At 40.7% G+C, this 14,046-nt stretch overlaps 1 protein-coding gene across 3 annotated transcripts in view; it reads left to right on the top strand.

Moving 5' to 3' along the window:
* The first annotated feature begins 579 nt into the window (after positions 1–579).
* Positions 580–14,046, top strand: part of LOC122813674 (zinc-binding protein A33-like) — a 365,959-nt gene continuing 352,492 nt past the window's right edge. For all 3 annotated transcript variants that reach the window (XM_044086120.1, XM_044086119.1, XM_044086118.1), the window contains exon 1: positions 580–1,013. In XM_044086120.1, coding sequence (XP_043942055.1) covers positions 600–1,013 — 414 coding nt within the window. In that variant the 5' untranslated portion in view covers positions 580–599. The remainder of the gene's footprint in view (positions 1,014–14,046) is intronic.

Genomic DNA, 14,046 nt, shown 5'->3' with positions numbered 1-14,046 from the left:
GGCACTGGAGCTCTATAACTATCAGTTTTAACAGTAAACTGTCTTAGAGCTGTTCATGAGGACTACCAGGTCCATCAGGACACACAGGAATGCAAGTTTTCATTCTTGTCAAAATGAAAAAAAAATGTGGCTCCATTTGTCTAAATTATTGCAAAGATTAGGGGAATTTCTGCAGTGTCTTGGCCAAATTTCCCCATGTCTTTATCAATACGGCCTGGGATCTCCTCTGAAAATAGGTCATGCTTAAAGAGCTAACTCAGTCAACAAAAGTAAATAAATAAAATATAAATGAGTGAGATGAAGCTCATATTTAGTTTGACGTTGTTAGATTTTTAGATACTTTTTGAAGGATGTATCAGCCAAGATGTTATAATGCAGATCTGTATTATTTCTGAAGTGTGGTCACTGAAAAAGTGATACTAGCAATATGAATTCTCATCATCAGCTTTCATTTCTCATTCTGTGAAGTGTTTTCTAGTAAAAATTCTAATTCCCTGGAAAATGTTTGCTGTGCCTTTAAATGAAGGTGGGCCATGCAAGAAGGGACCTTTCTGTTGCTGATAAATGAAAGTGAAACTCTGAAACAGTCTGGTTTCACAATGGCATCTAAAAAACATGCAGGAGATTTTATGGAGGAATTTATTTGCTCAGTTTGCCTAGAACCTTTAAATTTTCCAGTGACACTGCTGTGTGGTCACAATTTCTGCAAGTCTTGTATTGACAGAGTTTGGGGCAGTGGGAAACAACCTTCCTGTCCTGAGTGCAGAGAGGAATGCACAGACAGGAAATATGCAGTGAACAGACAACTAGGAAATGTGGTTAAAAGGGTGAAAATAGAATGTCAGGATGAAGAAGGACCAAACTCATGTGAGGAAGACCAGCTCTGTACAGAGCATAAAATAAGGCTTGAGCTGTTCTGTAAAGAGGATGGCATTTTGGTTTGCTCACTGTGTGTTCCTGAACATCATGGCCACACCTTCTTGACAATGCAGAAAGCACTTGACATGTACAAGGTAAAACTATACTGTTCTTCATTCAATTACAAGGTTAAAGTTTACTTCTTTTCATAATTTTGGTATCTTGAGATCCCTATTCCTCTAAATTTCTCTCTGCCCTAAAGTCTGATATGGCTTAATATTATTAAACTTTGAAACAAATTCAGAAAGTTATGAAAATCTGCTACATATTTATAAATAAATAACTGCTTTGTTGCCTGCATGTCACTGTGCTGATTAATATTTTGTTTTTTTAATGATTACAGCAAAGCACATTCTTTTAGCACCTGTCTGTGGTTATTATCTACCTGTTTTTAGAGACTCTAACTGCTTGAAGTAATTGTCATGTTTTCTGCATCCCTCTCTATTTTCAGTATATATTACTTGTATAACATGTTTTATGTGTGAAGCGAGCTCCTCCATATTTCTTGTTACTATATACTGATGTACTGTCTTGGATGAACAGTCCTGTTTTCAGTCTTAGAAGCCTGTTTTGGGCTAACAGTAGAAACAGAAGTTATTATGTTTACTATCAAAATCTCAAACATAGATTTTGTGAACATGGGAGTGTCAAATGGCAGATACCTGATTCCCATTCTGACAAACGTTAAATGATCAATAGTTCATTCGCTGATATGAGCTCGCTGTAATGAATAGAGGTTGCGGTACAGTGTGGCTTGGGACATTCATCCCTTTCCTCACTGTAGTGATAGTTAACAGGGGGTGTGTGCTTCCCACAGGGGAGTGCAGGAGGGCTTGCCCCCCCAGTAAAAACTTGATGTGAAGTGTAGGCGTTACCCTTACCTGAGCTCCTGTATGGACATCAGATTCTATATTTGGTGAAAATGTTGAATATGATGAATTCGTTCAACAGCATTTCTATAGCAAGCATTGGCATATAAAGAGGCAAATTATGGGATTGCTTAGTTCAGTGGAAAGAATTTCTGTTGGAAATAAAATCGGAAAGAATTTCTCATTTTAAAAAGGATACCTACCAGACATGTCTGCATAGCACACTTGGTCTAACTGCATCATCGCACCCCCCCAGCAACTGCAACATTGCCAGATAAAACCACTGCTATGGTCCGGTTTCTCCCTACCGTTATTGCAAGCCAAGTATAACACATTTTAAAAAGGATTACCTACCAGACATGTCTGCATAGCACACTTGGTCTAACTGCATCATTGCACCTCCCCCCCCCCCAGCAACTGCAACATTGCCAGATAAAACCACTGCTACGGTCTGGTTTCTCCCTTCAATTATTGCAAGCCAAGAATAACACATTATACCTACCAGACAAGTCTGCATAAGTGACTGGATATTTACAGTTCTTGTTATTAGCAGATGTGGTCCTTAAGTTATGTTTTAAACATTGTGACTGGTTATTTACATTTCCTTTTACAGCACATTTGTTACTTTTAATAGTTATTTTTTAAACATTGTTTTGGCCGGCATGCACACCTGCAAGGCCCCCCCCCAGCAACTATAACTTTGTCTGTTGCCACTGGGTGGCATAACTTAACAATAAACTTGCTGTATCTTGTCCCAAATAGATCTGTCTCCACACTGAATACTTGTAAAGTATGGCAAGTACCATTTACTTGGTGTATTTTGCCCCCCATATAGATTTACCTTCCTTTGTATTACTTGCACACCAAGGCCTTAAAGTAGTGTTTCTGCAACTAACTGTTTACACTCCTAATTTCCTGCTTCGACCTCTTCCTTGCTTACACTTGCATTACAGCTCCAAGGCTTCCACTTCTTATGCTGATTGCTTTTCTTTGCAGTCTTCTGTGAAGGGGCAGGCCAAATCTCTACCTGCTTTTTCTGGTTATACCTTCCCCCATTTTGTATCTCCCTCCTCCCCCATGCAGATTAACAAGTCTATATTAGTCGGTCTCCTTGAGCGGCGCCCTTTTGAAAGTTATCTTTTGGCCTGCTTGTGGTGAGGAAGCTTCCCCAGACCTTTTTCGGTGTGACTGCATCAGTATAAGCAAATTAAACTAATACAATACAGCCAAACAGACACATTTGGTGTAAACAGAAACAAGTGGAACGATACATTTGGTGTACAAAGAAAAGAAACAAGTAAGCCCATTGATATAATTGGAGTTAGTGTTAGCCCCGCTGCGCTCGAGCTCACTCCGCTCCCCTCCCTGCTTCCTATTCTCACCCGCCCCCACTAGTGCTACATTTCAACTGAACTTAGCCACTCCTATCATGCTAACCACCAATCACTGAATCTGTCCCACCCCTGTACCCATTTTCTTCTCTTCCACTACACATCCTGTAAAGCACAGTCTTCCATCTAACTACCTTACAATCACAAACAACACCTCTCATCATCCACCACACCCACCCCATCCCAAGCAGATCTCTCACTCATGACCAAACCCAACCAAACCATGCCCAAACTACCCAAACCCACATACATACACCTCTTACTATTGCTCCTAGGTGTATCCACACTCCCACTGCTAACTTAGATCACCAACCACCAAAAACAACTTAATTTTATCGATATACCAAGAAAAACTACTTCCACTGACATTATTACAACACACCCTTTTACTCAACTAGTCCCACATCACTACCAAACCTTCTTTATTCACCACTATGCACACAGATCACAGCCATCACACTATCAGTCTCAAACAACTATAAAGAACTTTAAGACCCTAAACAAGCTACTCAAACTCTATTTTTACCTCAGAACCTAACTCATTAGCTGTGATGATATACACCCAAACCCAGGCCCAGAAAATCTACGAGCCCCAACCCTCAACCTGAATGATACCCTACTCCACCGAGACAAAATTGCGCTCCTCATTTTAAATTTAAATGTTAAGCATACTAAACAAAGTCCACGACCTTCATGCACTACTCTCCTTTTATCAATCTGAGATAGTCATACTAACAGAGACTTGGCTTAAACCAAGCAACCACAACAATGAAATCACTCCACCAGGTTACAATATAATTTGTAGTGATAGAATAGGTAAAAAAAGGGGGGTTGTTGCTATAGTGTATAAATCTCACATCATCCTTGAGAAAGTAGAACAACCCTAGACCTCATAAAGTTGAACTCACGCTAACAAAACTAAAACTTAATGTTAATAAACGCATCAACATCATAGGGTGCTACATCCCTCCAGGCAACAATATCCCGATTACAGAAAAACTCCTAGAATGGATATCTAGCTCCCTCCCCCAGGAAAGCATAGTATTAGGAGACTTTAATACTAACTGGCAAAACTGTTCCAGTCATAAGCCACTTTCTCATATTAACCTACATGGCTTAACCCAACTCATCACTTCCCCCCACAAGAACAGACAAGAGAACCAAACATCAATCCACTCTAGATTGGATACTCGTATCCCATCCATCACTGATATCCCTAGCAGGGCGTCTACCAGACACCAAGTAGTTACCAAGCCACATTCTTACTCGGATCAAAATCACCACAACTGACCCAAATATCTACACGCCTAATTAGAAACAAAAAAAACACTTTAACTGCTTCAACGTTATAAACGACCTAAAAATGTGCAACTGGACCCCACTAAAAAACCTACCTCTTGATGAAACTGTACTATATTTCAATACTACCTTCTTAAACACCCTTAATCATCACGCCCCCTCCAGAACAACAAGAATTAAAACTAAATATGCTCCCTGGTTAGCCCCAGACACAAAATCCCTCCTCAAAAAAGAAACAAGGCCTGGACCAACTACCTAAACAGTAAATCCCAATTGAACAAACACATTTATGTTGAACTACATAACAAAGCCAAAAAACTCACCAAAACAGACAAAACATCTTGCTACCAAAAGTTACAGGATAAGCACAGGAACAACCCACAAAAATTCTGGGCAGCTATTAACTCTATTCTACAACCAGGTAAAACTACCCCAACCCCAAAAATAGATGATAACCAAGAAGACATCCCCACACAATTTAATAAATACTTTACGGAAACCATCCAGACCCTTGCAAACAACCAACCCTATGACAACATCCCCATTCCTGAAAATCCACCCCACACCCCCAACTAACAATTGCCTCAAGTTCAGCTTCAACCCAGAACAAACCAAATCCATTGAAAAACTACTCCGCAACTCAAACCAATGTCTCTAGCTGCAGGTAAATTACCCGCTGAATACCTCCACCTGGCTGCAGAAGCCATATCATATCCTGTCTCCATCCTAATTAACAGGTCCATCTCAGAGTGTATAGTACCCAAGCTATGGAAAATATCACATATCATCCCCCTACATAAAGAGAGGACGTCCCTGGAACTCGGTAACTACCGCCCTATAGCCATACTACCCCCCTTTATCTAAAATGTTAGAGTAATACACAAGCAACTAATGAAATATCTCCTAGAAAATAATCTAAAAGCAATACAACAACATGGCTTTAGACCCTTCTATAGCACCTCCACCGCACTAACAGAATTCACCAACATTGTCAGTACTCACAGAAACAATGGACTCCTTGTATCTGCCACCTTCCTTGACTTGTCCAAAGCATTCAATATGGTTAACCACAATAAACTCCTTTCACTAGCAACTCTAAACCTTACCACCCCTGCCATCTCCTGGTTCAAAAACTACCTAGAGGGAAGAAAACAAGCTGTTACATGGAAAAAACAACTCTTCCCCCTCCCTACCCGTCTCCCTAGGAGTACCCCAAGGCTCCATCCTGGGGCCACTTCTTTTTACCCTCTTCATCAATTGGCTCCCAAACAGTATTCCTAAAGCCTCAATAGTGCAATATGCAGATGATACCACCATAATATGTGCAGCCAAATCAATGGACATCCTTCACTCCCTAACTCAAGAATGCTTTTCCCTAGCAGAAACTTGGATTACAAACCAAAGGCTCATTCTGAACCGAAGTAAAACAAAGCTAGTACTCTTTAGCTCCCACAGAGCCATACCTCCCTCTGATTCTTTCTTCATCTCCTCCTTTAACAAGACCGCAGTCACCCCCAAAAATCATACCAAACTTTTAGGGGTTGAAATAGATAATTATCTTAGATTTTACCTACATATTTCTATAAGCATAAAAAAAGTACCTGTATCGCAATAAAAAATTCCTCACTGACCACTCCAAAACTACAATAGCGAGGACTCGCCTACTATCCACACTACTTTATGCCTCCCCCGTGCTTACAAATCTGACCTAAACAAAACCTGATAGTTGTTATAATAAAATAGCCAAATTCGCTACAACCTCTCTCATCAGAACACATCACTGTGAATGCCTAAAAAAACTCAATTGGCTAGAACTACCACTACGACTTCAACTCAATCAACTATCACTAGCCCACAAAGTAATACATAACTCTGAAAACACCCCAGCCCTACAAAATCTTTTGCAACCCTATACAACCGCCAGGCCCTTGAGGTCTAGCACACAAAACCTTGTCAAAGTAACCAAATATAACAGTGAAGCTGGTAAGTCTGTCTACAGCCACTGTATAGCAAAAACCTGGAACTCCCTTCCTGCCCACATAACTGACAACAAATCCCCATCACAGTTCATGAAACTTGTTAAAACTCACTTTTTGAATAATCAGCTGTGCTCCTGTATCCCCCCTGGCTAATGTCTCATTAGAACACTTCACCTAACTTAAGTAACTCTGCTAAGCCAACCAATCCTAGTACTATACCCACTTAGGACTGTTAATCTACTGCTTATCCCATCTCTCCAGGAGTTGGGGAAAACTACCCCAGCAATGTTGAGCTCTCCATAAGCAACTAAAACCAGGAGAAGACATATTGTAACTCAATTTGGTATCCTTCTCAACTAAAACGAGGCAAAGACGTATAGTGAATCAATTTGTTATCCTTCTCCAATATAGCGAGCATCATCTGCTCTCTCAGAGCCTTATTCTACATCTCTCTGCTTTTACTCTGATAGTAAATCTATCACAGGAATCCTAAACTTAGGAATATCTTCTAAAATGTATTATATTGACGAGAACGAATGTATCCTATCTGTTAGTTAATATGTATGTCAAAGTCTCTTCTATGGAAATTGTATGTCAAAAGTCTGTCCTTAAAACTATGTTTTGTAAAAAAATTGTTCTCTTGGAGCTTTTCTCCCCAGGCTTCCACTGAAAATGGGCTTGTAATTCAGTTGGACTCTCCCAGTCAACAAATGTAAAATAAAATAAACATACCAGTCAAATTTAAGGCTTTTCTCACCTCTCTGCAAAACACTGCTGTAATGGCTTTGGCACACAAATGAAAATGATTGACGGGTGTTGGTTCAAGACTCCCATCCATATCTCTCAATAGTACAGATTTTTGCAGAAAGTCCAGATTTTTTGTTTGTTTTTCATAAAATTGCAGTTTTCTGTCATCACTGGCAAATCATTGAACACTGAAGTCAGAAAATTGACAGGCATTTGATTTTCAGACTTCATATCCTTAAGAAAATTTACTCTAATGCAAAACCTGTTTATCAACTTTCTAAGTTTGTAAGTGCAATATTTATAAATTGTCCCAATTTATGGGCCTTTGTCCCCTATTATTTATGGCCTTGTCCAGATTTCTTGTTCTATGATGTTGAGAGGTATGCGGCCATCCCTTCCTACTGGAGCCAGTCCATTGCACTTGCACAAGTGTCCCCCTCAGCAGAGCAGCACGCAGGTATCGGTGCAGATTTGCTTTATAGTTCTTTTATACCACACACACACACACACACACACACACACAAAATGATACACGGTTAATGTGGACAAATCTGTTTGTTCAAAGTCACCGAACATTTCTACAAACCCAGTTTTATGACACTTGCTACCAATCCACTTGACAGTCTGCAGCTGTAATCTTGTTGTCCATGTTATTTCTTCTTTTCCCTGGTTTTGTTTCTCTTACTTGTAATGTTACTTTTACTCATTTTTTCTCATGCTTCCCATATCTACCCTAATTATTACTTCTAACAAATACTTTTTCTTACTCTTTCTTCTCTTCCCCTCCTCCTCTTTATCCACTTTGAACTTTTCCACTCGGACATTTGCTTTGAGTAAATAATGAACGGTCACCCTTATGTCATCACATTTTAATGCTACATAATATTGTATTTAGTCTAATAATAGGTTCATAGGTAGGTACTAGGCTATCAGCCCAAGGGCCTAAGTAAGCCTAGCCAACAAGGTTCCCTAGCTTATGCCACCCAAGAAAGTTATTTTCCTGTGCCACTGTCGAGCAGAGCCACAGAAGTGATTCCCGGGGCATATTTCCTATTTCCCATCCACTCAAAGTTTTTCTTGAAGACTGCTAATAATGAAATTTACTTGACATAGATGGGTAGCTTATTCCAGAGTATGGGAAGTCTCTGGGACAGGAATCTATCCTTCCAGCACGTCCTGTTTATTGTGGTGACAAGGTTTAGGTCCCTAGAGCATGTATCTCGGAGGCACTGGGATTTCTTTAGGTGTAGCATATCCAACAACTCTGGGTTTGACATAGCTTTATATGTTAGGCAGAAATCACCTCAGAATAGGCGATATGCTACTGAATAAAGCTGGAGTTTTTTGAGATGGTCAGTGTAGGGCATCTGTTTGAGGCCAGTAATCCTGTTTGTGAGGTACTTTTGTGGCCTTTCCAGCTGCTGCAGATGTCTTGTGAGGTACATTCCAAAAGGGGCTTTGTACTCTATAATGGGTTTAATGAATGTTGAGTAGAGGGGGACAATTACCTCTTTTTTTCCTGGATGAGAACCCTTTTGTGATGAGGTTTGCCACATAGAAGGACTTCCTGACTACTGTGGCGATCTAATTATCAAAGGAGACTACTGTCCACCTGGGTCCCAAGGTCTCTTATCACACATTCGGTGTTTAGACTGCTGCCTATGTGGTAGTTCATGGGTACATAGTTTTTACCAAAGGGGATGACAATGCACTTTTTGGCATTGAGCTTGAGGCCATGGCTCTGACACCAGGCATCTGTCTCAGTGTAGCCCTTCTGTAGGATGTCCACATCATTTGGGGACTCGACTATGGCTCCTAGTTTGTAGTCATCTGTGTACATCATTAGCTAGAGGCCTTCTCTGTTAGCCTGTACTTCAGAGAAGTAGATACCAAACAGGAGAGGTCCCAGGACTGAACCTTGTGGTACTCCACTTGTCACTGGTTTGAAGTCAGATATGGAGTCAGCGACTTTTACAGTGTGGATTTTGTCAGTGAGCCAGTTGGCAGCCCATCTTGTGACGTAGGGCTTTATACCTAGTTTAGTGAGTTTAGCTATAATTCCAGAATGGGGGATGGTGTCAAAAGCCTTGGCGAGGTCAAGATAGGCTGTGTGAACCACCTTACCATCATCTACGGCTTTGGTGACTGCCTCAAAAAATCGATTAGGTTCAGAAGGCATGATCTGCCTTTCACAAACTTGAACTGGGTGGGGCCCAGAGTTTGGAGGTTACCAATGTCTTTGTTTATGAGTTCCATGATGATACGTTCCATGGCCTTGCAGACCAGGCTCGTCAGGCTAATAGAGTGATAGTTCCCAGTATCAATGTTGGCTCCCCCTTTGTGGAGTGGGATAACTGTTGCTGTGTGCCATTCAGTGGGCACAAAGCCTGATGTGACGCTATGATTGAACATGGTGCTTAGGTGGGGAGCCAGTTTGTTCTGAAGTTCGTGTAAAACACAGCCTGGAATGTTGTCCAGTCCCATGGATGCTGTGTTTTTGGCTTTAGAGAGTGCAGCTTTTACCTGTGTAGTTCTGATTACAGGGACTCTGCATTCTTCCTGTACAGATATGGGCCCTTTAGAGGGTGAGATGGGGGTAAAGTTAGCCCTTTAGAGGGTGAGAGGGGGGTAAAGTTAGCACTAAACCTGTCTGCCAGGATGTTGGCAATATCCGTTGGTTCTGTAATTTTCATGCCGTTGTGCTGTAACTCAGAGCAGATCTGGGTGTTGCCATTGAGATTCGTGACATAGCTATAGAATGCTTTGTGGTTGTCCTTAGAATCAGCGGGGATTTTGTTTTCGAAGCTAGCTTTGGAGGCTCTTATAAAGGATCTCAGCTTCTTACTGAGGCTGACCAGGGAGCTCCACCACTCATGGGAGTTTACTCTCTTTTGCAACAGTTTCTTCCTTCTGTTGTACAGTTTGTTTATGGCAGGGGACCACCAGATTGGCTTCCTTTTTTTGGAGGATAGCTTCTTGGTTCTGTTTGGGATAGCATGATCCATGCCCTCGTGTAAGTGCTTGTAGAGTGCATTTGTGTAGGATTCGGCAGTCATAACTGTACTGTCCATCTCCATGGGTGTCATGAAGTTCGCCACTTCTGTCTTAAAAGCATGAAGTTGGCATTGAAGAAATTTTTTACTGTGGTTTCCTTAATGAGGGGAGACGGCGGGATGTGGATATCTAGGGTGATTAGCTTATGGTCTGATCTGACCAACGAGGAGTTGACTTCAGGTGTGGAACACTGGTCACTCATGTTGGTAATGACTAGGTCTAGGATATTGTTGCCGTTGGTGGTGGTGTGGATAAGTTGATCCAGGGCATTGGAATTTATGAATTCCAGAAAGCGTTAAGCAAAGGAGTTGGTACATGAGTATTACTCGTTTTCCCAGTTAATGGTGGGGTAGTTGAAATCACCCATTATTAGGGTGTTTGGCTGAACTGTAATATTTTCCAGTTTATCAAGAAAAGAGGAGTGTTAATCCTGGGGCATGGTGGGGGATCTGTAGCAAGCTACAATTTGGATTGTAGTTTTGCCCAGAGTTATTTGCACTTGGATAATCTCTGATGCATTATGCTGAGCAACTAGCCTGGAGGTTTGGATATCCTTAATGGGTATGGACACACCTCAGCCTTTGGTGTTCCGGTCCAGGTTACGTGGCCGAAAAGTGTGTTATGAGTTATAGCCTGGTAGTGCAGGGGTGCTCTCTGGAGCCTTGAACCAGGTCTCAGTCACTGCACAGATATTGATGTTCTCCATTTTAAGGAATGCATCGAGTGAGTGCATTTTGAGATTTAGACTTCTAGCATTGAGTAGCATTACCCTCAGTTTTTGCTTGCCAGTTCCTGTTAAGGTGGTGAATTTGCCATTTGAACCTTGTCTAAAAAAAGGCACTATAGGGGCAGCAAGAGCCTTAGCCAGTATCCAGAATCCCAGGAGCGACAGGTGCAGGCCATCTCTGGCAAAGCATTGTGGTCTGTCGACCATGTCGTCCCAGGCAGACAGATACTGGATCCCCTTAGAATGACACCAGAAGCTTAGCCAATTGTTGAAGTCAATCATTTTGTCCTTTTACTGCTGCGGTATCATTCTGGGTGATGTTAGAATGCTACTCAGGGCTAGGGTCATACCTGCCTGGGCTACAAGAGAGCTCTTCCATGTCTCTTTTCATGTAGTCCAGGGAGGTACGTCTCAGATCATTCACACCTACATAGACAATGACAGAGTCATATTTGTACTTGCTGTGGAGTGACCTGAGTGCGTGGGTTATGTTGCGGATCCTGGCACCCGACAGGCAGCTGACAGTATCCTTCTCCTTGTTTAGCCTGGTGAGTGGGACATCAGTGTGCCTGATTATATGTTTGCCCATAATATCTGAATAAGTGAGTGGGATTTTCATGACAGCATCAAGGAAACATGTTCCTTCCTTCTGTGTTTTTTCCTTAAGTTTTGGATTTTTCTTGGCATATTGATTGATTTTCTTAGTATATTTTATTTTTTATTTATTTTCCATTTGTTTACCAGGTTAGTCCAACTGGACACAGGAGACCGTTTTCAGCGGAGGCTCGGGGAGAAAAGCTCCAGATACATAGGAAACAATTATAAAAAATAATAAAAATAAATTATACAAACAGCTATTTTGCACAAAGAGCATAGAAAATATAAAAGGAGTACAATCAGAGTTTTACAATTTATGCAGCATACAGTGGTTGTAATATTGAGAAACAAACAAGATATACTGTGGTGGTGGTGCTGCGGTAGCGTTGTCTCCTCACAGTACGACGTTGTCCTGTTCGATTCTCGGCTAGAGCGTCTTCTGTGTGGAGACATGCGTGAATGGGTGTACCTTCATTGAAGGTTGCGCGTCAGAGCTGGCAACTTGGCACGTAAAAATCTACTGCCAATCATTAGCGGACCAGAGTTCCGCCGTGGCAACCCCTAATCGGGAAAAGCCGAAAGACATTATACAACAAATATAGAATTGCCTGAACATAAATTCAGAAAAGTTTCCATAAACAAACAGGGTCATAAACTACAAATCATAACTATATTGATATGATTTATCTTGTTTTAATGATGGTATATGTTTATTATTGTATGTGTCATATGTGCACAAATATTTGTATTAATCTGTGTATTTACAGTATATCGACAAAGTACTAGGTCACATCAGAGCCTTGGGAGGTCATTGTTAAGAAACTGAGAACAGTTTTAAAGCTTGGCATTGAATACCATAAGTTCAGGTTATGCTATAAGAGAATAACTATGTAAAGATAACCATGTCAGCAGCTAGAATGCATTATAAACTGAATGTTTTAGTGTGCACATTAAGAAATGGATAGATTGGCCCAAATTCTGGACTGATGTGTGTGCTTTATTTTATTTTATTTTTTATTCCTGGGGAAATGCTATTCAGAAGTGAAGAGACATGTAAGGGAACAGTTTTAGTGGCACACCAGGCTGTGATTTGTTGATGTCTATTGTCATGCAAAGCTGACTAAATAGTTGAATCTACCCAAGCTGGAAATGTGAGACTGTAGCCCACTGAAGGAGGGGAGATGGGAGGAGTAACTTGGCCAGGAATTGAAACTTGCAAAACTGCTACTTGTGAAAAGTCTTTTTTATCTCAGTAAATTGTTGACAGTTTTGCAAGTTTCTTTCAGAGACTGTGTAGTATATCAATAGGAACAACATTTGTGAAACTTAGCACATACCAGTCAATGACACATGAGCTGCAGACTCTCAAACTTGGCATTTTTTTTTCAGGTGGTCCATTCTAAGTGAATGGAAGTCTAGTCTGACAACAAATGATAGGGTTATTTGTTCTTACACTGTGCATTGAGACAGATTTAGCTTTCCAAAGGAATCACGATGTCTGCCCCCATGAGGGCAGACAAGAGTAAAAAATAAATAAAATTAGGAATGAGTACTTATTTTGCTGCAGGCAGCTTTAGGAGGTGCAGTAAATCATGGCAAGATAAAAAATATATGTTTTTTCATTGTTTGCCCGTAGTGGTCCTTTAATTTAGATCTAAAGAAAAATCTAGCTGCAGGTCCACTGTTTTTGAGATTATAGTGCCCATAGATGGACTGTCTCATTAGAGTTCCATTCACTTAGAATGGAAAAGCAGAGATGAGAAGCTATTTTTCAGAGGCCTCAGTAAACATATTTTATTTATTTTTTATTTTACATTTGTTAACCGGGCTAGTCCAACTGGATACATGTCCATTTTCAGTGGAGGCCCGAGGAGAAAAGCTCCACTACAATCACTAAAAACAAAAAAAAAATGTCACATAGTGCAACACAAAAATTATACAATACTATAGACTAGGGTAGTGTATTGCGGCATTTTGTAGTAGTAGAAAAAAAAATATATATTCTATTTTAAGAAAGAGTCACAGGGACATTTATGAAAAGGGAACTCAGGTGAGCTGGAAATGAGAAGAAGAAGTGAGGGGATGAAAGAAGCAGATGGCTGAAAGAATAAAATTATAAAGAAAAGAAAAAAGAAAGAAAAAAATATAATTCACTGTCATGCAGTCCCTCTTACAAATGTGTTTGCTGCTGTGTTGCACATTCTGTGAAAAAGGCTTCCCAAACTACCATCTCTTTGCTGAGATATCAGCCTTTTTTTAGACATTTAACTTTGATCTGTTTCAGTTTCTTCTACAGTTACTCCTCCCATATCCCATCCCCTGCTAGCAAGAGTATCACATTTCCCACCCTGCAAGGTTCAGCTATTCAGTCAGCTTTGCATGACAATACACATCAAACAGACTTGCTTGCAGTCTGCCTGGTGTGCCAGTAAAAGTGTTCCCTCATTTCTCTTAATCCTGTCATC

The sequence above is a fragment of the Protopterus annectens genome, chromosome 10.part0, assembly GCF_019279795.1.
Source record: "Protopterus annectens isolate FY-2018-M chromosome 10.part0, PAN1.0, whole genome shotgun sequence".
In the NCBI taxonomy this organism is placed as follows: Eukaryota; Metazoa; Chordata; order Ceratodontiformes; family Protopteridae; genus Protopterus; species Protopterus annectens.
The sequence above is the reverse complement of the archived record's forward strand: the minus strand, read 5'-3'. Positions and strand labels throughout refer to the sequence as shown.